At 36.1% G+C, this 21,911-nt stretch overlaps 2 protein-coding genes across 2 annotated transcripts in view; both read left to right on the top strand.

Annotated features, from left to right (window-relative positions):
- The first annotated feature begins 1,700 nt into the window (after window positions 1-1,700).
- Window positions 1,701-2,374, top strand: LOC129750876 (uncharacterized). The gene is made up of 2 exons (XM_055746005.1): window positions 1,701-1,923; window positions 1,995-2,374. The coding sequence occupies exons 1-2, from the start codon at window positions 1,780-1,782 to the stop codon at window positions 2,358-2,360; spliced, it is 510 nt and encodes a 169-aa protein (XP_055601980.1). The 5' UTR covers window positions 1,701-1,779; the 3' UTR covers window positions 2,361-2,374.
- A 9,861-nt stretch (window positions 2,375-12,235) lies between these two features.
- The window catches only part of LOC129750559 (GTP-binding protein Rit2), a 35,058-nt gene continuing 25,382 nt past the window's right edge, over window positions 12,236-21,911 (top strand). Inside the window, exon 1 of the mRNA XM_055745529.1 lies at window positions 12,236-12,900. Within this exon, the coding sequence (XP_055601504.1) occupies window positions 12,714-12,900 (187 nt within the window). The 5' untranslated portion in view covers window positions 12,236-12,713. The remainder of the gene's footprint in view (window positions 12,901-21,911) is intronic.

The following is a 21,911-nucleotide window of genomic DNA, read 5'->3' as shown; positions in this document are numbered from 1 at the left end:
TCAGCTCTATCAGCAAAACAATAGCTGGAAGTTGTTTGTGTCTACTTACTTGTAGTTTATATCCGTAAAGCTGGCAAGAACTGTTAGGAATATTCAATATTGGTTCAGAACTATGCCATAATAAAAAAAAATCGCACCTTTGTTGATTCGTTGGTGTTGATACAAAGTTTTGGTGATGTTAGGTCTAAACATGGAACATCAAAGTCGATAGTTTCCTGTATTTGGACCTTTTGCAAATTTTCCGAGTTTTCCAGTGATTTTCATGAATTTTAGGAAAAATAGGTAGGATGGTTCATATTCTTCACAATGAAAGTAATTTTTTTTTTTAATTTTTGGCTTCGACAGTAAAAAACCGTGATTTTTCCTTAAACACTCTAATTTCTTAAAACGCTCCCCACTAAATGAGCTGTCTGATTTACACTGATGAGGAGGTACATTTTCAAAAACGTTGAAAATTTTATCAGAAAGACTTTTAATGTCAAAAAACGGTATGGTAGGGTTCTGGAAGAACAAGAGTTCATTGTGTGCATAGGAATATATAAATTTTATGCCAGCAAAAAGAATTATTTACAATTTTTGGCATTTTAGGACTAAAGTAGGCTCTAGGTCCAAAATAGGAGCACTCACCTATGTAGGTACAGTTGAGACTTTTTTTCACTTATAGACAAACATTTGAAAATATATGAAAATACAAAAAATTTTTGTTCCGTTTTCTATTAACCATATTTTTTGTCAATTGATTTTCATTTAAATTTCATAACACGCTTCAATGTAAAAATACTTAAGAACTTTGTTTATAACACAAGTCAACAGCATTTTTGTGTCTGTGTTTTGATAACTTTAATAACTTTTTAATAACGAATCATTCGTCAGATTATTTTATCTATCTCTTCTATTTTTGGTGATATGGGGTGTTGAAATACCACAACCCGACAAATCTGCCTCAGCGTCGCACAATCGAAGATTTTTTTCGGAACTTTGAGTTTATTGGTACAAAAATAATGGAGAACTGCAAACAATTGATTGGTATAATCAAGAGATGTATTCACTAAGTTGACATGAAGGCCGTACAACGCTCCTGTTCCGACATCAATCGGAAGCTTCGCTAAACACTGATTATGAACCGTTTTCAACTGTTCACTAATTTTTTTTTTCCAATAATGTACCGTTAATTCCAATTAATCAAATCTTCTGCAAGCACACTTGACTTTTCTTCACAGCTTGAAAGAGAAATTCAAAAATTTTAGTTGCCACCCGTTAGATTCTATTTGGTTAAAATCCTCTTTAAAATTTCATTTAAATTCCCGCGGTTTGCAGAATTGTAAAAAAATGACCAAAAGATTTTTTTTTAACTTTTTGCTCAGAACCGAAAATTACTCGCTGCCTTCGGGAAAGTTGATGATTGGATTAAAATCTTTATTTTTAAAATCTTTTTAATATTCTAGAGTTTTGCCAGAAAAGTGGAAAAATTTGTTTAACTTTCTTTTACCATTTTTCCAAATTCTTAGCATTTTGGAAACCGTGAATTTTGTTGCCTTGTGTAATCGATAAAACACTACACGGTACTCTCGAAAAGTAACTCACGAATTCATGTTTCATCAGGAGCTGCTTGTAATGGTATATCAAGATGCGTTCTACATACCAGACCTAAACTATAAATGGCCCCGTGATCGGCCCAGTTCCAGTTTGGAGCACACTATGAAGACTACTAGGCAAACGATTATAGTAGCATGGCTTCAGGTGATCCTTATCATTCACGCGGCTCAAGCGCTTTACAAAATGACCATTGAACTAGATCAATTCAACTGTGAGTATACCAAGATTTCGAATTTCACAAATCTGCGGGTCCGGAAATTCAACCGCACAACGGCCGTTTTGAACGGCACCTATGAAATGTTTATCGAGATGAATAACGACCACGAGGTAACACTTTCTTCTCAAGTTTCGAATTAAATCAATCATACTAGAATCTGTATCCGCATTTTTTTCCGCAGCTTGAATGCTACTGTGACCGAAGTGCGCTGGGCAACAACCAGTTTTCCAGATATCCGTTGAAGCTGCTTCCGATGCCGGTTTGCGATTTTATTAAATTTTATTTGGCCCCGAACTCGGGGCAGTTCCAGAACTATACCAATTTCCCGCGAATTCCTCGAGAAGGGTTGTGCCCAACACCGAAGGGAGAATTTTATATCAAAAATTTAATCATGGATTCAAACAAAATTCCCTCGGTAGCGCCGGAAGGATACTACAGGTGTTATTTCGACATAAGGCAAATAAACCCGAGGGAAGAACTATCTCGCTGCACGATATATGCGCGAATCGTGAAGGAGCTTCAAGTCGCTTCGTTTGCAGCAACGTAACAAATAAAGTGAAAAAGGACCTAGTGTGGATGATTTTTTTTAACATATTGAGAACACTACTAAAGCTTAGCTCATTTAGAAATGAGACACTTTTTTATGATAGCTACGTTCCTTGTGATCGGTCATGGAAGAAATTTGACAGCGTTATGTTGACTATAAAGCAGTACTCTTTTTGAAAAATCGGTCTTTTTCGGATAACTAAAAGTCCCAGAAAGTTGATTTTTATACAATTTTTTTTTCGAGATAACACCAGATTTCGACATTTAATGCATTTGGCATCAAAATTCTAATTTCGATTTTCCCGATTTCATTTGGTCCCCCCTTTGGTGATTTTTGGGGGTAAAAACCGAAACTTTGAGCGTTTTAAGGCATCCCTAAATCAAGTCCGATTAAGCTGAAATTTTGCACATGTCAATGGTGCTCTTCTAAAGCCAGCTCCTTGTTTGCCGTCGCAGAAAAATCCTCGTTAACGTCGCCCATTTTATCTTTAGAGGTGGCCGTTTAGCCTAATGGCGAACGTCCTTGGCTTATAAGCCAGAAGTTCGTTGATCGAATCCCGTCACCCTAAATCAAGGCTAAGAAAATTTTGTAAGTCTTCGGACGTTAAAATGAACACTAATACCACGAAATGTAACAATGTATTGTAAATTCTACTGAGTATAAAAAAATACATATCTCTACGGAGTATAAATAGATTGTAAACTTTACGGAGTATAAACGGATCTCTGTTTCGTTAACGACGGGTCCCTTCAATCCAAAGAGCTCCTGCGTCTCTGGTCAAGTGCGTTCTTCATCTCCCCACTTCACTGCTTACGCTAGATATTTCCGGAACTGTCGCCATCATTGAAAAACCTGCGTCCTTCCACCTCGACTTTAAGAACGCCGACTTTTCTCCCACGTTGTCAACTACATAATCGATCGCCAAGTGCCAAAAAGCTTTGCGATTTTAAATCTACGGGCACCTTGGGTCAAGAAAGAGTTGCGGTAAATGAAAACGCTGAATAATAAAGTCCTTCTTTACTACATCAGGCACAAGTCTCATCAGGCCGAAAACCGCAAACTTAACCCTGCCTATAAAAAAGTAAGTACGTGTTGCTACCAGAACTACCCCAAGTAACACAGATTAAGCCAACTAGCATTTGAAAGTTTTATTGTGGCAATTTGTATGCAGCTAGTTTTATAACTGTTTTATTATGGTCACGAAAAAATGCTTACACACTAAGAACGCAATTTTTCCCCTCGTGATAATGACCCTCCGACCCACAGGAAAATTGCTGAATTTATACGAAATTCCAATGTGAATCCTCGCGAATCTCGAGACGCTTCACTTCTTCTGAAATCTGTATACACTAAAATCGCAATAATTCCTCTCGGGCCCATGATCCTCCGAATTACAGGAAAACAGCTCAAATGACACTTGAACTGTCAAAAAAATAAGATGTTCTGTTTATTGTTTAAAGCATCAACGGATCACATGTTGATCCTAATGTCTACACTATAACTAACAAATTAAAATCATATCAACATAAAACTACACAATACTAGATACACTTAAAATTTTTCTACGGAATACGTTCCTTGAGACGTCGAAATGTTCGGAAAACCGATTAAAAGTTTTAAGAATGCCGATGAAAGCGCTGTTAGTACCGTAATTGTTCAGGCGAATAGGTACGTAGAGCTGCAGGTTCTGGTTTCGTAATCCTCGTGGTCGTCCGCTGAGAGGTATGGCCTCCAACAGTTCGGGACAGTCGATTCTAGATGTTAGAAGATCCGCTACAACTAGAGCACGTGTAGCATTTCGGCGTACTTGAAGCGTATCTAAGCCTATGAGACGGCAGCGGTTTTCATAGCTTGGTAAACGAAACGAATCTCGCAAGTTTAGGTGTCGTAGAGCGTACCGCAAGAAACGCCGCTAAATAGCCTCGATTCTTTCAGCCCCATTCTGGTAGAAAGGGCACCAAACAGCTGAAGCGTACTCGAGAATAGAACGAACTATGCAACAATAAAGACTTTTCAGGCAATATACGTCTTTGAAATCTTTGGCCATACGAAACAAGAATCCAACGCTTCGAGAAGCTTCGTCGACAACATAGTTCGTATGAGTCTTGAACTCCAGCTGTCGGTCGAGAATAACACCCTGATCGTTGATTTGGTCCACGCGGATGTTGGTTTGGTCTCCGAGGATTTACTCTGCATGAAGAGGATGTCGCTTACGAGTGAACGATGTTACCGAGCATTAACTGCGGTTGCGGTGAATTGCTGTTGCAAGAAGTTGATGTCGTCTTGGCCGTTTATGGTGTGAATAAGTTTCAGGTCATCGGCATATGCGAGCTTTGTGCCACCAAGGAGCGAGAATACATCATTAAAATCGATCACGACAATGATCGGTCCCAAATGACTTCCTTGAGGCACTCCTGAAGAGGCAACGAACTGCCTAGAAAAGAATTCACCAGTACGAACGGATAACTTTCGTACCATTAAGTAACTCCGGAACCAATCCAGTAGGGAACTACAGAAGTCTAAACGTTCGAGCTTTGCGATTGCAATATCGTGGTTCACCTGTTTGAGTTTTCTTGGCAAAGCTGTCCTGCACGAACGATGTAAAACTCAGTAGGTTTGTAGTCGTGGATCGTTTAGGCATGAACCCGTACTGATCGTTGGAGAATTGATGCTTGCAAAATGAGAAAATTGGATCCAAAACAACCAGTTCAAAAAATTTGGCGATCGCGCACAAAGCGGAGATTCCGCGGTAGTTGCTCACATCTCTCTTATCTCCCTTTTTGTGGACAGGAAACAGCTTCTTTCCACAATGAGGGAAAGATTCCGCAGTCCAGCGATGATTGAAAGATGTGCCTTATAGGTGTCAGTAGAGATGGCATAAAACGCTTCAAAAAAGTAGCTGGTACATATACCGTCCGGGCCCGTAGAAGATGAATTTTTTAGCTTAGCTGTCGCTTTTAGGATGGCTGCATCGTCGACCAGAATACCATTCAAAGATGACCCTAGGGGTGATATATTTCCGACAGCCCTGGCCAGTTGCTCCAAGGAAATTTCCCCAGTGATGAAGATACTAGAAAATTTTTTGGCAAAAAGCTCACAAATCCAAAAAGATTTCGGACTGGTCTTAAAATTCTTGGCCGTCTTCAGTCCCGCAGTTCTTTAGTGACCCAGGGAGCCCGTAGATTTGTAGCAACACTACGTTTCGGAACATGGCGATCAATGATGTAGTTGAGAATGGATGCCATTTTCTTCACGGGAGCAAATATCCTTGCGGCATCGAGAGAGACCACTAAGGCTGGGTGATGTGGAGCAGCTTTGACAAGGGGAGAGGGTGCTAAGTCAATCGTCGGAATCCTGAAACCTTCGTTAACGAAACAGAGGTCGAGCATACGTCCGATTTCATTCTCGATTTTATTTATTTGCCGTAAAGTCGCTGTACTAAGGGCATCTAAGTATACGCTAGAAGATGCCGAGAACGAAGAACGCACAGTATCTGGAAACAGAAAGCCACTTCGAGAGGAGCATCATTTTAGGCCGGGCATGTTGAAGTCGCCAATGACGAGTATGTCATCCTCAGGAAAACAAAAAGAGCTGACTTTAGACAGGCAACGCGAAAAGGACTGTGCTAAAACCAGGTCGCCAGAACGATCAGATGGCACATACACTACACATAGATAGAGTTGTCGATTACCGAGATCAATGCGGGTCCAAAGAAGCTACAGATCGTCCCAGGAAACGTCTTCGATAAGCAAAGCCGGGAGTGTAGATCTAACGGCAAGTAACACTCCACCACCAGTAGATTATTTGCTGTTGAGGGGGCTACGATCGCAACGAAACACTGTATAATCTGGGCCAACAAACTGACTGAAGAGGGTACGGTCATTAAGCCATGTTTCGGTAAAGGCAATGATATCGTAGGCAATGATCTCCTAAGCCACAAGGAGGTAACTAAGCTAACCAAATCTCGTGGCACTTTTTCGAATGCTCAGGAGCTCGATCTAATTCAGATCAGCTGTCTGTTGTAAGACGTAACTGAAAAAAAACACCAAGTGTTTGTTTTGAAAATGTAAGCTGCGCAATCCATTTCTTCTGGTAATTGTATGTTGAAAGCCGTGCAGTTTCATTGTCAAAATGGCGTCTGGTGGAATTTTAAGTAAATCTGGATCCGACGTCAATTTCAGCGCTTGTTTAACTGACGGCTCAGTTTGTGGCCATTATCGGAACAAACCGGTATCTTCTTGACAAGGCCGGATTAAGGGGGGGGGGGGGCAAAGGGGGCAATTGCCCCGGGCCCCCCGGCTCAGGGGGCCCCCCGAGGGAAAACATATTTCAACATTACTTTAATCATACTACTTCAATTTCTTTAAATCTATGAAAAGAATTCAAGACTAGAAATTTGGAATGAAAACTCGAAATAAAACAACTAAAGAGGCCCCAGTGAAATAATATGTTTAATAGTTTTTATCTTACATAAAGGGGCCCCCTATAGTAAGCAGAGAAGAAGATCTCCCAAATTTTGCGGGCTGAAAATATCAAAAAATTGGTATTGAAATTTAAAATTTTCAACCCAAAAACTGACCAAAAATAATGTAAACTGAATTTGAAAATAAATCAACATAAATTAGGAAGAATATGAGGCAAACATCTCCAACTTTCATTTTTTTCCATTGAAACATGTCAGTCAGGATATTCTGCACAGAAAATTTAAAATAATGAAAAATATCTCCACATTTTCATTACATACAAACGTCTTGCAAAATAAACTTGTTTATTATTACGTTAACTTTCCAAGAAACAGTTACAGTACTAAAATAGCAGCTAATTTCATCAAAACTGGCTCACAGTGCTAAGAGAGAACAGAGAAGCTTTATGATATACATTGGGGGGTTGATACCGGGTATTATTATAACTTTTCACTTTTCAATCAATACTATTTAAATTTACGATGGTTTTTAAATTCTAAACCCTTTTCCTACCTATTTTTGAAAATAAAATCTAAAAAAAGAACTGTAGTTGCCTTAATTGGACCAATCTACAGTACCATCCAAATTTCTGTCTTAGACTTGAAATTCGTTTCAAAACATTTTCAGTTGATTTGACACAAGTTAATATCCTGAATTCAGCATATCATTTTCGAAATGATCATTCTATAATTATAATAAAAACGATCTCATAGTTAAGTGGCTAATATCATTGAGTAACTCTCTGAACATGAATATTTCTATGTTTTTAATCTTACCTTTTTCCAAACTCAATTCATTGAGATTTTCAAGTCTTATGTTGTTTCTTCACTTACTGAAGTTCAGTTTCATGGTTTTTTTCTGAATTTTTAGAACTCGGGATCTTTGTTTAAGGTACTAAACTCATTCTGTGTTTAATCTCTATTTTTATTTTTTTTAAACCGATTATTTTTGCACTTTTACCCCTTTGGCTTAGAGGGCATCATATGAAACTTTTGTCACAAAGAATAACAGTTTGATTACAATTTTTAGTATCTGATGAGAATCATATTCATAAACTGGGATGAAAAGGTTTTTTTTCATGGGTTTCAAAGAGTTAAAATTGAAATTCATATTTGGTGCAATTCCTGCTTTGGCTCTGATTGTAACTTCGAATCTCTTTTTTTTATTCAATTCATATTTTGTTCCTCAAAACTTGATTTGAATTTATGATTTAGATAAGAGACACTGAATTGCGGTTCTGAATATAACCTGATTTTTAGTTTTAAATTCTTAAACTCTTATATCTGTATCTCTATGGAATGTGAAATTGATCATTTTGTGTTTTTTTTATTCTACGTTTCAAATCTTCATGATACTTCCCAATTGTTTTTTTTTCGATAAAGCACAAACCAGACGATCAATGATGAAATGAAAATCATTCAAAATATCTATCTGGTCATTTTTGCTAAATTAGAGTATTTTAGTTGGTGATAAGGATATTTTTAAAAAATATGAGAATTAAATATTGCATTTTGCAGTTCAAATCGAAGCTTTCGTTTTTGAGAAATTTCTAATGTCTTCAACAATGTTTGCACTTGATTAATTAACAATTTTTATTTGAAGATACCAGAAACTATCATTTACGCAGACAACATGGCTATTCAAAAACAGTATACTGCACTCATCTCCAGTTCTTTTGTACGGTTAAAATGTTACGTATTCTCTGGGATAGCATTTGAGAAAAAAATCGAATCATAGGGGCCCCCCGAGATAAATTGCCCCGGGCCCCCCGATGGCTTAATCCGGCCCTGCTTCTTGACGTTTTTCGGTTGATTTGAAATTCATATATGGAAGTAGATAATAGAATGTATGATTTCGAAGAATAACAATGAGTAGGTAGTCCAAATAACTGATTTCGGGCATTTTAAAATAGGCACACGGTATATTTTAATAGAACCTATGTAGACTTAGCATAGTTAGTCAGAGAGGCTGACCAGAATAAATTATTAGGTTTTAGAAGAACAGCATTGTGCATTTCCTGTTCTGTTGATAAATCGTCTATTTATCAATCAAGATATTTAAGCTAGATTATTACTGGTTTGAGCTAGGCTTCCTATTATATATTGATAGATGAAATGAACTAATATCTTATTGTTCTTTTTCCTTTTTTTCTTTTTGTTTTTTGTATTTCTTTTCATGTTACCTTCTGATGATGACGAACGAGCCTCCAAGCCATCTCCTTTCAACATTGGACCCCTAAGATGGTTTCGCATGATGTGGTCGTCATCCCAGCGATTTAATCAACACCTATTATAACAGAGTTCTATAACATGGTGAGGGCTTTCCAGTCCATTTTATTTTATTATTTTAAATTATATATAAAATACTGTATACTGTAGTTAGTTTCGTTGGGATTAAGTGAGCGACCTGTCTTAACCCGCCAACGTATTTCCTCCAACTGGTATCATGAGGGGTTAGTTCACTATCTTGTTCTGCTTTGAGTTCATATTCATCCGAAGTGGACTTATTGAAGTGCAGGATGGTTTAGCCAACGTCTCAAGATAGCTTTCTATTCTAAGCTGCCTACTCTAAACTTTTATTTTCCTGACCCCTCTACCCACATTTCCTTTTCAGCGTCAGCTTCCCACAGCTATTTAAACGCAACAAAAATGTATACAGCAAGTTTTATAACAGTTTTATTATAATCATGAAAAATGCTTAGATTCTTGATTCAACCATTTAATTTCAGGTAGTTCTGAAAACGCTATAAAAGCTTTACTAAATAAGCTGTTTTGAAAGATTCCTGAATTCTCTATTAAAACTCAAAAAAAAAAAAAACAAACTACCTAATAAGTTTGTTCCAAGCTTTTTTTACATGTTTATTCTCTCTTTTTTGCGCTAAGAGCATCAGCAGCGGTAAGTGCCAGGTGTTAACCCGGGACACATTCTAAATAGGTCTTATTTTAGCTTAAGCAGGTCATTTGAGCATCGGTAAGTGCTAAACTTGTTTCCATTTTTTGCCACTGGTGACGCACCGATAGGTGTTGTCGTTGTTTGTTGTTTTTTTCTTTTGTAAATTTTCCCTAGACACTTTAGCACCTGTCAAGCACCTGTCGGTATTCAAATTTGGCTCCTGGCTCGCTTTTTTAATAACCAGGAGCACCTGGTATGAAACCTTGCGGTGCGCCGTCGAAGTGTCAAAATTAAGTGTTATTATAGCTTTGACACCTGACCGCTGCTGATACTCTTAAGGTACGCAGTGCTTGATTTTAAAACTGTGTTAAAATTAGGTGACAATTATAGATCAAGACGTCAAAACACGACTCGCTTAGGCTAGATTGCACATATTTGAACTGGAATTCCCATTTTTACACATTGTTGAAAAGTCAAGTGAGTTGTTTTTTAGTTGAATTGAAAAATATATAAAAATTTTTGAAATACTTCAAATTACCGGGAGTGGTATGAATCTACAATATGAGTATTAATAGAAAGGATCCAACTAGTAGGAGAAAAAATTTGTTTCTGCATTTCTTTTCAAAGCTTTGAATGACTGAAAATGGCATGAAACCCTCGGAATATGGGTGTTAGTTGAAAGGGCTAAACCAGAAGAAGCCGAATTCCCCTATCTGACGCCATCTTGAAATCCAAGATGGCGGCTTCCGCTGAAATTAAAATGCTGTAAATATATTGTGCGGCTTTCGTGCAATTTTAAGTCATTTGCAGCATTTTAAAGTTGAGCGGAAGCCGCCATATTGGATTTCAAGATGGCATCAGGTAGCAAAATTCGCCTTCTAGTTCAGCCTTCAACCCAATACCCAATGTGGGAGTTTTGTGCGATTTTCAGTGATAAGCGTTTAATGTTTTTTCACCGATAAGGCCGATAAATTAAGTAACAAACATAAATTACGGTGATTTATCTCTTCATAAATTTGCTGTTTTATAAAAGCTTTATAAAAGCTTTGGTGACTAACATGATGTTATCGATGTTTGGAAAATTTTCCATGATGGCGTTTCTAGGATTGGGTTAAGTAGCCATATTTTAGCTTTGTTAGAGTTCTGGCGATGCATAGAATGCGGTTTGTGGTTCTCTACTGGAATGATGTCGTAGCTACCTGTCAGGTCGGAAACTGACTTTCTGAAGGGCTGAATCTTTCTCCAACCGATTTCCTGCCACATCTGAAGTGCCTCATGAAAGCCATCTGGGACCAATAATATTCCTGATCTTTTTCAACGACGTGCTGTTCTATCTCAACCACTTTTCACAGTTTTTTTTTTTTTTTTTCATAAGTTGACTGTAAAACTTATGTGGTCCGCAAGGGTCTGCGGAATGAACAGGAAACAATCTCCTCGTTTCCGAGTAGCGTGTTCTCCTCGTATGTCCTTGTATAGCTAGACATGCCCGGACTGTGTCTTGAGCTCCCCACTGTTAGGCCAACGCACTACGGTCAGTCCCAGTATCTCTAGCTTCTCAAGCAAGTAGAGCCAGCTTGCCTTGCTGGACAAGGCTTAAAATATTCCAAGTTCCAATTCTAATCCGTGTTTTCGTTCTAAAACTCATTGCCAAAGTTTCAGTTCAAATGTGTTTCAAAACATCTAACCTTGTTATGGAATTGAACACCATTTTATCCATATGTTTAACAGTCTTTAACGCTTTGGAACGGTTAGCTTTCGAGTTCAACAAGCATGGTTCGAAAGCGTCACTTTACATGTTCCAAAATAGTTGAGCCTTCAACATCAAACAGCAGGGGAGCTTTTTATGCTACACTCTTCTCGAAAGCTTCCCAATACTTTATGGTACGCAACGTCAGAGAGAAATCATCGAAAACGTAGCATAGAATAAAGTGGAGCGGCTGAGAGAGAGATAGAGCAAGCTCCTGGTATGTTTATGTTTTGGTCTGGCATGCCAGCAGCAACATTGGCTTTCGGCGACGACGACGACGCTTGTATGCTGAAAGCTACACTCACACCGCGATAAAATCCAATGTTTGATGCTTCTGACGTCTTTTACGCCACCGCCCGCCGACGTCGAAGTCATTGTAGCTTTTTTTTTGTATTATTTGCGTTCGTTCAAGAGCGCGAGAGAGGGATCTAATTCGGTTATGCGTAGGTACAGGGGATGTTAAGGCATTGACGCCCTCCTTGAGGAAGGACAGTTATTTTTGTATGGGAATGTGAGGGGAATATGTTAACATCATTAACATTGACCTCTCAGAAGGAAAAATTCGTCCTCAAAGTTTGGTACACAGGGTGCGTTTTATAACACAGCCCCCCATGCTAATGTATGCTTCACAGAACATGGTCTTGATGGTGTATGTTGATGTTGGTATCCAAAGTGCGTTCTTACATTTTTCTATGTTGACCGTCGCCGTAGACACTTGCGGTTTGGTGGATATGAATTCGTGACGAGAGAGTGCAAACATATTGCTCTTCGAAAAATACGGGAGTGTTCCTGCTGGCTTTTTTCGGTTATTGAAGTGATACACATTGTTGTAGTAGATATTCAGATCGAAACGGGAGCGTAAAATCATATCTATCTGTGCCGTTCCGAAGAGTTGAGTGAAAAATCTTGCTGCCGAAAGCATCAGCATATGTTGGATTGAAGGCTTGAAAGTTAATTGGAGATAATTTCAGCAGTTTGTGATTATGGAAAACGTCCCCAATCGAGTCAGAATGTGTTGACCTAGGCAGAAGCGGTGTGAATTTGGGGATTCCTTGGGTGGGCTTCCACCTTCTCGAAAAAGAAGGTGGTTTCCATTCCGAAGAGAGTGCAGATTATAGTGTCTTTTTCCTCGCCTAAGGTTAAATCTATTGAGAACAAGAAGGATAAGCTGACCTATCATCCTCGGAGGATATTCGGAACATCGAAATTGAAGTGCGATTTGCTGAGTAGGGAAGAGAAGTAGCAACAGCAATGGCAGGTGATTTTTCCGGATGTACAGCTCGCAAGAAGAATCGAGCCCAGTCGATCGAATACAATCCGGCCAAACTGGACAGCAATGGGGAAAATTCGAAACAACAAACCAATCCGCTAACCACCAGGAGCGGCCTACGGGTGTACAAGATTGTCATCCTCGGCGATGGAGGCGTGGGAAAGTCAGGTGGGTACGCGGAGAATCGGAATGATTATCGGAAAATTGGAGGAGAGCGAGCCATTGCACTGTTGTGTCGCTTCTTCTCGTGAAAGTTTCGAGGGGTGGTGCTGGGTGATTATTACAGGTTGCTTGAACTTCGTCCATCCCATAACTACGTATAGGCAGCGATGTTTTTGTTCTAGCATTCGTTCGTTGGCCAGCTGTGGGGGGGGGGGGGGGGGGGGGAAAAGTGGGTGGATGACGTCCTTTCACCACACACTAACATATGGGAGCGCAGGGAATGTTTGTTGTTTGTTCTCAATTTTACGGTTTTTAGTATCCTACCTACAACACTCCAACCAATTCAATGTCGAGGTTTGTCAATGTCAGCTAGCCGAGGAGTCTATGATTGTTTATTTGAATGTGATTCATCTTCTCTCTGGTAGCGTTGTAGGTTTTCCCCGTGTCCGTATCCAGACTTTTAAATGGGCCGAAATCAGATATGAAATGCGTTTCATAACTGAGTACACAACTGAACACAATTATAATCAAAAAGGCAACCATTATACCAGTACGATTAGAATGTTTTTCGCAATGTGTTTGTTCGAAAATATAAAACCAGTCCTTTTTGGAATATAAATAAAAAGTTTTGAAAAACGGTCAGAATAATACCCGGCAGTTAAGTTTGTACCAATTTCCTAAGAAAACGAAAATCAAGTTAGCGAAAAAATGAACTTAGATTTGAATTTAGCAAATCGGTTCATGCAAAGCCAACATCGGATTTTTGAAGTAAGATTTTTTTCTTCTGGAAGTTAAGGGATAGCGGTCAAAACTACCAATAGACCCTCAAATATGTATACATCCATGGATTGATTTATTCTTGACAATTTCAAGTATTATAAAATCAGCGCAATTTAGGAAACCTACAGCTACAAGAAGTTATGAGCATTTTGAATTCATTCCGCGATCATTCCGAATTAGCTACAGGTAATCAGGTAATCTTTTTGACTTAATTTTTCATTATTGAAAAACTAAAATCTGTTATATAAAATTCTTGTGTAACAGTATTAGTCGCACTACTCCCCCGAAATGTCCCAACCGATTCTATTGAAATTATTTTCAGAATCTTCTGTAGGCATGAGAATCCGCTTTAATCAAATAAAAGAACACAAAGCAGCATACATTTGTCCGTAATAATCAAATTTGTAATTATTTGATTCAAAGAAAAGTCATAGCTTCCATTTTTTCGAAATTTGCTTTCCTTCGGGGGATTTGTTTTTCGTCTCCATGGTCGAGGCGTCGCGAGCAAACGTCGCGAGAGGATAGTAACCATGGCATAGCATTCTGATTAGTGGGAACATTTGGGCGCGTATTTTTCAGCAAAGCATATTTCCAATGCACGTGGTGGTGCTATGAAGCCTAGATGTGATTTTTTTCTTCTTGATTTCTAGCTCATTTGTAAAACAAATATTAATGAATGATGCCTAGATGTTACCCAGATAAACCATAGAAAGATTTTTAAAATAAAACCATTTTGATTCTGCATTAAACAAAAAAGCAAATGTTGTCTACAAATTTGAATTTATTTTTTATGCATATGAAACAATGGTATGACTCTTTGCGGACATTTGAAAAAAAGTGTGAAGATACAATTTTATAACCTAATATGCCCAGAAGGTTAGTTTTGATTCATATCGATAACAGAAAAAAAGAATAAGATGTTTTCCACAGAAATAGATCGAACACATTTTGTTGGACATGTACAAATGTACTTAACTAAAGATGTATCAAGCGCCTTCAAATCCGCATAAAATTAACAGACACATGAACTGAACAAGAAGCTGTCCTTTAAAATAAAGGATTGATGAATTTAAAGGCCGAAAGCAGAGAAATTTTTGATTTTTTGTAAGCACGAGGGAAAATTTTGAAATAAATAGACCACTTTTTTATAACAAAAAGTGAGGATATGCATTTTGCGAAAGAATTTTCTTCTTCTTCTTCTGGCCAAAACATGTAGGCATCCTGGAAAATGAAAGACTTGCGTCTTTCATTTTTCTTTTCAGCGTATTATCTGTTACATATAACTATGCATTGCAGATTTTACTACGGCCAGGCCACCCATGTGATGAAAACCGCGAAAGATAGAGGAACAAGGGAGGAATGAAGCGTGGAGTTCCCTGCCAAACACTTCATATGATATTTTGCTAAAATTTAAACACAATTGGTTGGTAATTGGAAAAAATCTGGAACGAATTAGGTTTAAATGAGTATTTTAAACGAAACGATCTCACCAAACTCCAAAGGTTTCCGCTGGTGCTATTTCCCTATTTCCCACAGTTCCCTTAATTTCAACCTCCAATTGGTGCTCACGTTTACCTTAGAACGTAATTAGTAGGCTCCGTTAAGTACCAAAAAAAATCAAATACGAGCCGAAAAAAAATGTTGGTCATACCTCCAGTTTATTTTTTTTCCGTTCTACTCGGAGAAATCTACATGAGCATTTTACGAGAACCAAAATTTTAACGGAAATACACTCATCGACTGATGCACAATCATAAGATCATTAATATCCCTCCAACCGAAACTTAACTTATTTGATTTCAAGTATGAAAATCACGACGACCAGAAATAGAATTCCTTTTTCTATAACCAACGATTGATTTTCTTCTCGCTCGATTCGCCAAGCACAACAGAACATCAAATTTAGAAATGAAAAGCATCTAGTTCAGTTATTTGGATGCATTTCAATCACTTGTAATATGTATCTTTCTAAACAGGAGTCTTCAAAACACCTTAATTTCACCAAAATTGATATTCGCAAAAACACAAACGAGAAAAACGCGACATTGAAAAAAAAGTCCTTTCTCGAGCACGGCTTGCTGCGATCTCCTCATTTTCCGGAAGAATTTTCAGTTAAGAAAGTACACTAGAGCTAGTGCAAACGTTCAAAATTAACAAAAAAATGTATAAATCATTCTCTATATTGTTTGGCCCAAATTAACAATTTGACTAAATAAACTCCACTTTTTTTTAAATCATTCATCGAAAAACACTACGATTCAAATACGTTCTTATAATGAAAAGTTTGTTTTTATTTTGCATATTGTGGCTACATGGAAGAGACTTTTGATCCGCTTTTCTGATGAATTTTTTTTTATAGTTGATATTCCAGTGGAAGCAGAATTTTTTAAATAAATTTTTAATATGACCTGAAAGTGTTCATTTTAATATTAACTCCAGTCATTTCACACGGAACAAGTTCAAACGCGCTTTTTAGCCATGAAACATCCACCTTTCAAGAATATCCTCTGCAAAATGATTCAGCATTATGTGCGAAAGGTCTGAAAGGGGTATCCCGTATGTTGGATCTGAAGTGGATGTTCAAATTTATTAAATGTCTTTGTAAATGAAGGTTTTTTGCTTAAAACAGCATTCAGTAAAAGTGGAGCAACAAACATTAACTTGTACTACAGAAAAACTGCAGATTTATCAATGTAATTTGATCAAATAAACAAGAACACGTATTAAATTCATTTCAAAATCATAATGACCACATTCCAATCTGAGCTCTATTTATGAATTGAGATTTTTGATGGTTTCTGTACCATTTTGAGATGGAAATGAGCAAAATTTTTATTGAAACACAAGTCGGAGAAAAACCTATATATTTTTATAACTTTCCAATATTTGACACTTGAACAGTACTTTCGAATAACGGATGTGTATTGCGAAGAATTTTCCTTATTTAATTACCTAATACCATTATTCTAAAGGCGATGAAAGCTCCTAAATTGGTGCATGGCACTAGTTTGAATTTTGACTTATTTTTAAAGTTTATAATAATATGGTATTTAATAAAAAAAACTTCTGTAAAATTTAGCACGAAGTTGTAGTAAATTGAAACAAATTTAATATGAATTAAACAGTTTATTTGTCAAAGATTAGTAGTTTAGGCAATTAAGAGCGAAGAATTTACTTCAAATCTCAGCTTCAATTAAAACCAACGAAATTTTAACTTAAATATCACGAGAAAATATGACAATGAAAATATGAAACAACAATTTGCGCAGGGTGTCTTCAGATTTCCACCAAATTTTAAAATTTGTTCTTTTTTTAGACAATAATATTTACCAGTTTTTGCAGTCTATTTATGTAAAATCTTGCATCAAATTCCTTTTCGAATTTTAAAAATCTGTTTGCATAGTGTCAAATTAGAAAATTAAAAATAAGATTCTGGACAACTCGGTTTGCAAAAGAATAATTTTTGATCCACTTTTTGTGCAGCGCTGCCGATTTAATTACATCTGAAATGGGCATTCATGAAGCAATATGCACGTATTAGAAGTGAGTTTACTTTTTTCAGAACCCTCGCAGTCGATACATATCATCATACCATTTTTTGTCCTTTTTTTTTAAACTCAACAGGATACAGAAGTAAAAAAATCGAAAAAAAACAATTGTCAGACCATGAAAAAAATTTAATGTTCTTTGGAATTATTACACACTATTAGACATTTCTGCTACAAATTGACCCTAAAAGCTTAAACCTTGAATTAAAAATTAATATATTTGATCTATTTATTTGAGCTATTTATCAATATTTTAGTTATAAGAATAATAATTTGGGCTGAGAAACAAGCTCTCAACATTTTTCAAATTATTTTCTAAATCAATCCAAGTAGAAAAAGTAGAAATCGGTACCGAATCTTATTGATCTTTCTTTCATACATACTAATATATTTTTGAAACAGAAATGAAAACAAAAATTAATTTATGAAATCCTCATTGAAAATCAGTATTTATTTATTTGCTCTGAATATTTAAAAAAAAAACATGGTGTGGCCCGCTAGGCTATCTCATCTCCAAAATTTGGCCCACCTGTTGTAAATGTTGGCCACCCATGCTTTACACTATGTTACGCTTATATAAATATTTATATAATATTATACTTATATAATTTATTTTAAAGATTTACATATTTTTTCGTAGAATTTTTAAAAGTTCAACTATGGTTAAATCCGTTTGCACTTACCCCGGTGCTTCTGAATTGAATTTAAGATTTAATTTCGAAAATAAAAGCAAAAGAAACTTTAATAACTGCTACCATTCTCGGCGCAAAAATCATCATTTTGAGGTTTTGTGTGATGTTTATATGAAAATTTTTAGAAAATATTCATACCACCTTCGAAGCATGAACAGATTTTTTTCTCGATCCATTCAATTTTTGAAAATCGGCTTTCGATTGGTAATAAACAGACAATGTCAGTAAGTTTGTATAAGCACAAAAAAAGACAAAATTGCTGTGATTCAGTCAAATAACAAAATCAAACAATTTTTTTCCTCCTTTATAAACCATTACAATTTTATGGAATAAAACAAAAGTTAGGGTTGCCATACTATGAGGCAGTTCATCCATGAGAAAAACTTTATCAAATCTGTTTTAGATCTTCAATTCTCTCTTAAGATGTTAATCAGAGCTTAAATTTGAAGTTTCAATGATAAAAATCATTTATTTATCCTATTTAACCTGTTATTTTAGGATGGAGGCATTTTACAAACATGATGGGGGCATACAAAAACACTCTCTTATTCCACTATATAATCACTATTTAACCTCCATAAAAGCTTAAATATGTTTTATTTTTTAAGTTCATTTAAATAAGTAACAAAAGCCATCCTAGTTTTTATTTTGAGCTTCTTTACGTATAATTTATAAAAGTCAAAATAGTACATCGAAATGTATCAAAACTTTGTATGAATTTTTAAATTTTTTTGAGTTTATTGATTCATAAAATTCTTTCTTGCTTTATGTTCTAAGTGTATCGCCCTCACAATGCATTGGTTGAATAAGCTGTCTAGTCAGCCATTTCGTCAAACAGCCGTAGGGTCATTTAACCCGATAGGCCCATTTAGGAAACCTTTCCCCAAATGCAGTATAAAAAGTCGCCAAATTTCATACCATGACAAGTGCTGCTTGGCATCATTTCAAGTTGTAATGTGTCATGTCTACAGGTTTAGTATATGGCGAAAAAAATTATTAACATGATTTTAACATGGGAAGGTATTTTCAAACGAGATATGTTTCTATGTTTGTTAAAAACCATTCTGCATTGTAGTATGGAGAAGGGAGGGACAAATAGAGTTTCATATAAATTGCGTTGTATTGTCAATGCAGTTGAAATCCGAAGTTTTCGCGCTGGTGATTGGCAACCTTGCCTACCTTGCGACAAAGAGAAATTCACCAAAACACCTCGGCAATCGGCAACCCCTTTCTTTTGTTTGGTTCCGACACGTGGAAGATGTTTGATAGATGTCTGGTCAACATGCAACGCCGTCAGTGATATCGCCGTCGCTTATGTTGACGAAAACTCCGGTTTGGGGGTTCGGCGACAATATAGCTTGAAAACTTATAAACCAATCGGGGCCTCTATACAAGTTTGTTTTGCAAAAATCGAGAACCTATTAAGCAAAAGGAAGAGTATGGTTGTTTGCGTACGAATAATTTTAGACCCTCCCTTATTTCTGGGTAGAGTCGAAAAGAAGAAGATAAGTCTTTATTCATATTCTATTTGGAATTATTTGAAAAGTTATCAGACAAATAAAGCGAAATGTTACGTTAATTAGATACTAAAAATGATTTTATAGTGGTTCGTGAGCACTTCTTGCATTGGAAGAGGAAAAGGGCTGGAAGTCTAAATCAATAAAACATACATCATTATAAACTTTATAAAGCTTATCAAACAGAGTAAAAGTTGCAGATCTTGAAAAACAAATTTAGATATCAATTTTAAGGAAATATTATGTTGCTTCTAAATTATGTTGAAATTTGGTTTGAAATGCTGCCTAAGAAATAAAACTAAATTTTAATTATTTTAACAAACTAAACTTATTTTTGGAAGGTGATGCAAAGTACACCGGGTCAGCCAGTATATACAAGTACACTCAGAAAATTAATATTATGTATGCCATAAGATTCTCTTATGAACTGGCACCATAAGAAAAGTCATCGAAATTCATAAGATTGTCTTATGACGCGAATTACTTCTTTATATGAACACCTACACTCAGAAAAATCCTTTCTGATTCTCTTATGAAGTGGCGCCATAAGAAAAAATAATGAAATTCATAAGATTGTCTTATGATGGAATGAACTCAAAGGATGAACACCGGTTTCAATGGAGGGTTATTGCTTTTCATAAAATATTCTTATGGGAAAAGAAATGTCGCAAAAATTAAAATAATTCAAGATTATCTTTTCATTTTATTTTATTCTCTGCTTAATTCGTATGGAAAAAACATCATGGTGACAATCAGCTGCCTTTCAACACCCGGTTCCATAAAAAAAAGTTTTATTGCGTCTCGGACCTTTGACTTCGCGCTGAAGCTTCAAGCTGAAAAGTAAATAAAACATAACATGTTCCTATTGAGTTTTCAAATATTTTCAACTAAATATAAATTTCAACTGATACTTACCATTTAGAAGAATAAAATCATGCGCTCATCAGTTAAAGTAGTAACTTTACAATTGGTGAGTGCTTCTGAAGACGTTGAAATACATGACTGATGGAATGAATTATTTTTTCACAATACCAATTCTTCTTATTTTTTTATTTACATAGTATTACCAATTCTTCTATTTTTCATAAGAACTTCGTGTGAGAGTAAGAAGAATTTCATAAGACTCTTATGAAAAACAATTTTACACTCTAAAGCGGTTCATAAGAAGCATCTTATGAAATTTGTAATTAGAATTTGCCTGAGTGTGGTTTTTACTGAAATTGATTTAAAATGACACCTACAAAAAAACCTTAAAAATTAGATAATTTAAATAAACTTCATTGAATTTCGCAAGGTGTAGCAAAGCACACCGGGTCACCTTGTGATCTATGCAATGAATTAAAAGTCATCTCAATCGATCAATATTTGCGGCCAGGGGAACGCACGCAAACTATAGAACTGGCTACAGGTAAAATATCTCTAAAATATATTTAAACGGATATTTTGCGGAAAGCTTTGGAAGGCTAAGTACCTTTCATGAAGTATTTGAGCTGGACGAATATCAAGAATTTTGGCAAAGGCGATGATCTTTTAGTTGTTTGTAAATTCTATCAAGAATCATCAAAACACACGTATTAGTCGAACGAATTTTCATTAGCTTTAAGTTTTCGTAGTGAAATCGAAACGCGAATGCCATAAAGATTGTAAAACAACTAGGTATAATCGAAAAAAAATCACTGCTGCATGATAGACCTACTGTATGGTTGAAAAAAAAATGAACATTCCAGCTGAGCTTGTAAACGACGCACGATATGAATCAGTACTGTTCACGTTTACTAACATCAAAACAAGTTAGAACAAAATCTCAATAATTCAATTATAGAAACTAGTTACACTAATTGATTAGGGAAAATTCGTGTTCTATAGATATGTATTTTATGTTCGTATGTTATTTGTAATCTTAATGGTCAATTTGATCTAACGGGTGTACACTGACCCAATAAGAGCCTTTGTAGAATAAGAGAAAGTGATATTGCGGCAATAAACATATCTGTTCTAGTTGAAAATTCTTAAAAGGTCTCAGTTGAAAACGAACCATGAGACTAGGTAAATTAAGGTTGCCAGAACTTTTTTCACTACCATCCGGGCCTAGCAATTCCGGGCATTTTTTCAAAAAAACCTGGCAAAATCCGGGCATGGATTTCAATTTTTTCAAATCCAAAAACCTGGCAAAAACCGGGCAAAATTTAGGTGTTATTATATATAAAAGCAAAAAAAAAAATGCAAAAAAAAAATCGAAATTAATATTTTATTAACGTAATTGCAGACTTCCAACAACTTTTTGGAACACTAAAATATTTAAAGGCTTGTAAAAGTAAATCAGCGAAATTATTTGAAACAACCGTTGAAAATTTCCATACCGATAATCGATTTTGATGAAACGTACTCAAAAACTTTGATTTTTTTTGGTTTTTTTGTGAAAATTGTTAAAAAATCCGGGCATTATCTGGACTTTTTTCACGATATCCGGGACACCGGGC

The sequence above is a fragment of the Uranotaenia lowii genome, chromosome 3 (genome assembly GCF_029784155.1).
Source record: "Uranotaenia lowii strain MFRU-FL chromosome 3, ASM2978415v1, whole genome shotgun sequence".
NCBI lineage: Eukaryota > Metazoa > Arthropoda > Insecta > Diptera > Culicidae > Uranotaenia > Uranotaenia lowii.
Note: the sequence above shows the minus strand (reverse complement) of the source record. Positions and strands in the feature narration are given on the sequence as shown.

Bases quoted from the DNA above. Each gene is read 5' to 3' on its own strand.
- LOC129750876 (XM_055746005.1), top strand. From the start codon at position 1,780: ATGACCATTGAACTAGATCAATTCAACTGTGAGTATACCAAGATTTCG. The intron at 1,924-1,994 runs GTAACACTTTCT...TTTTTTCCGCAG, and splicing joins AGATGAATAACGACCACGAG to CTTGAATGCTACTGTGACCG.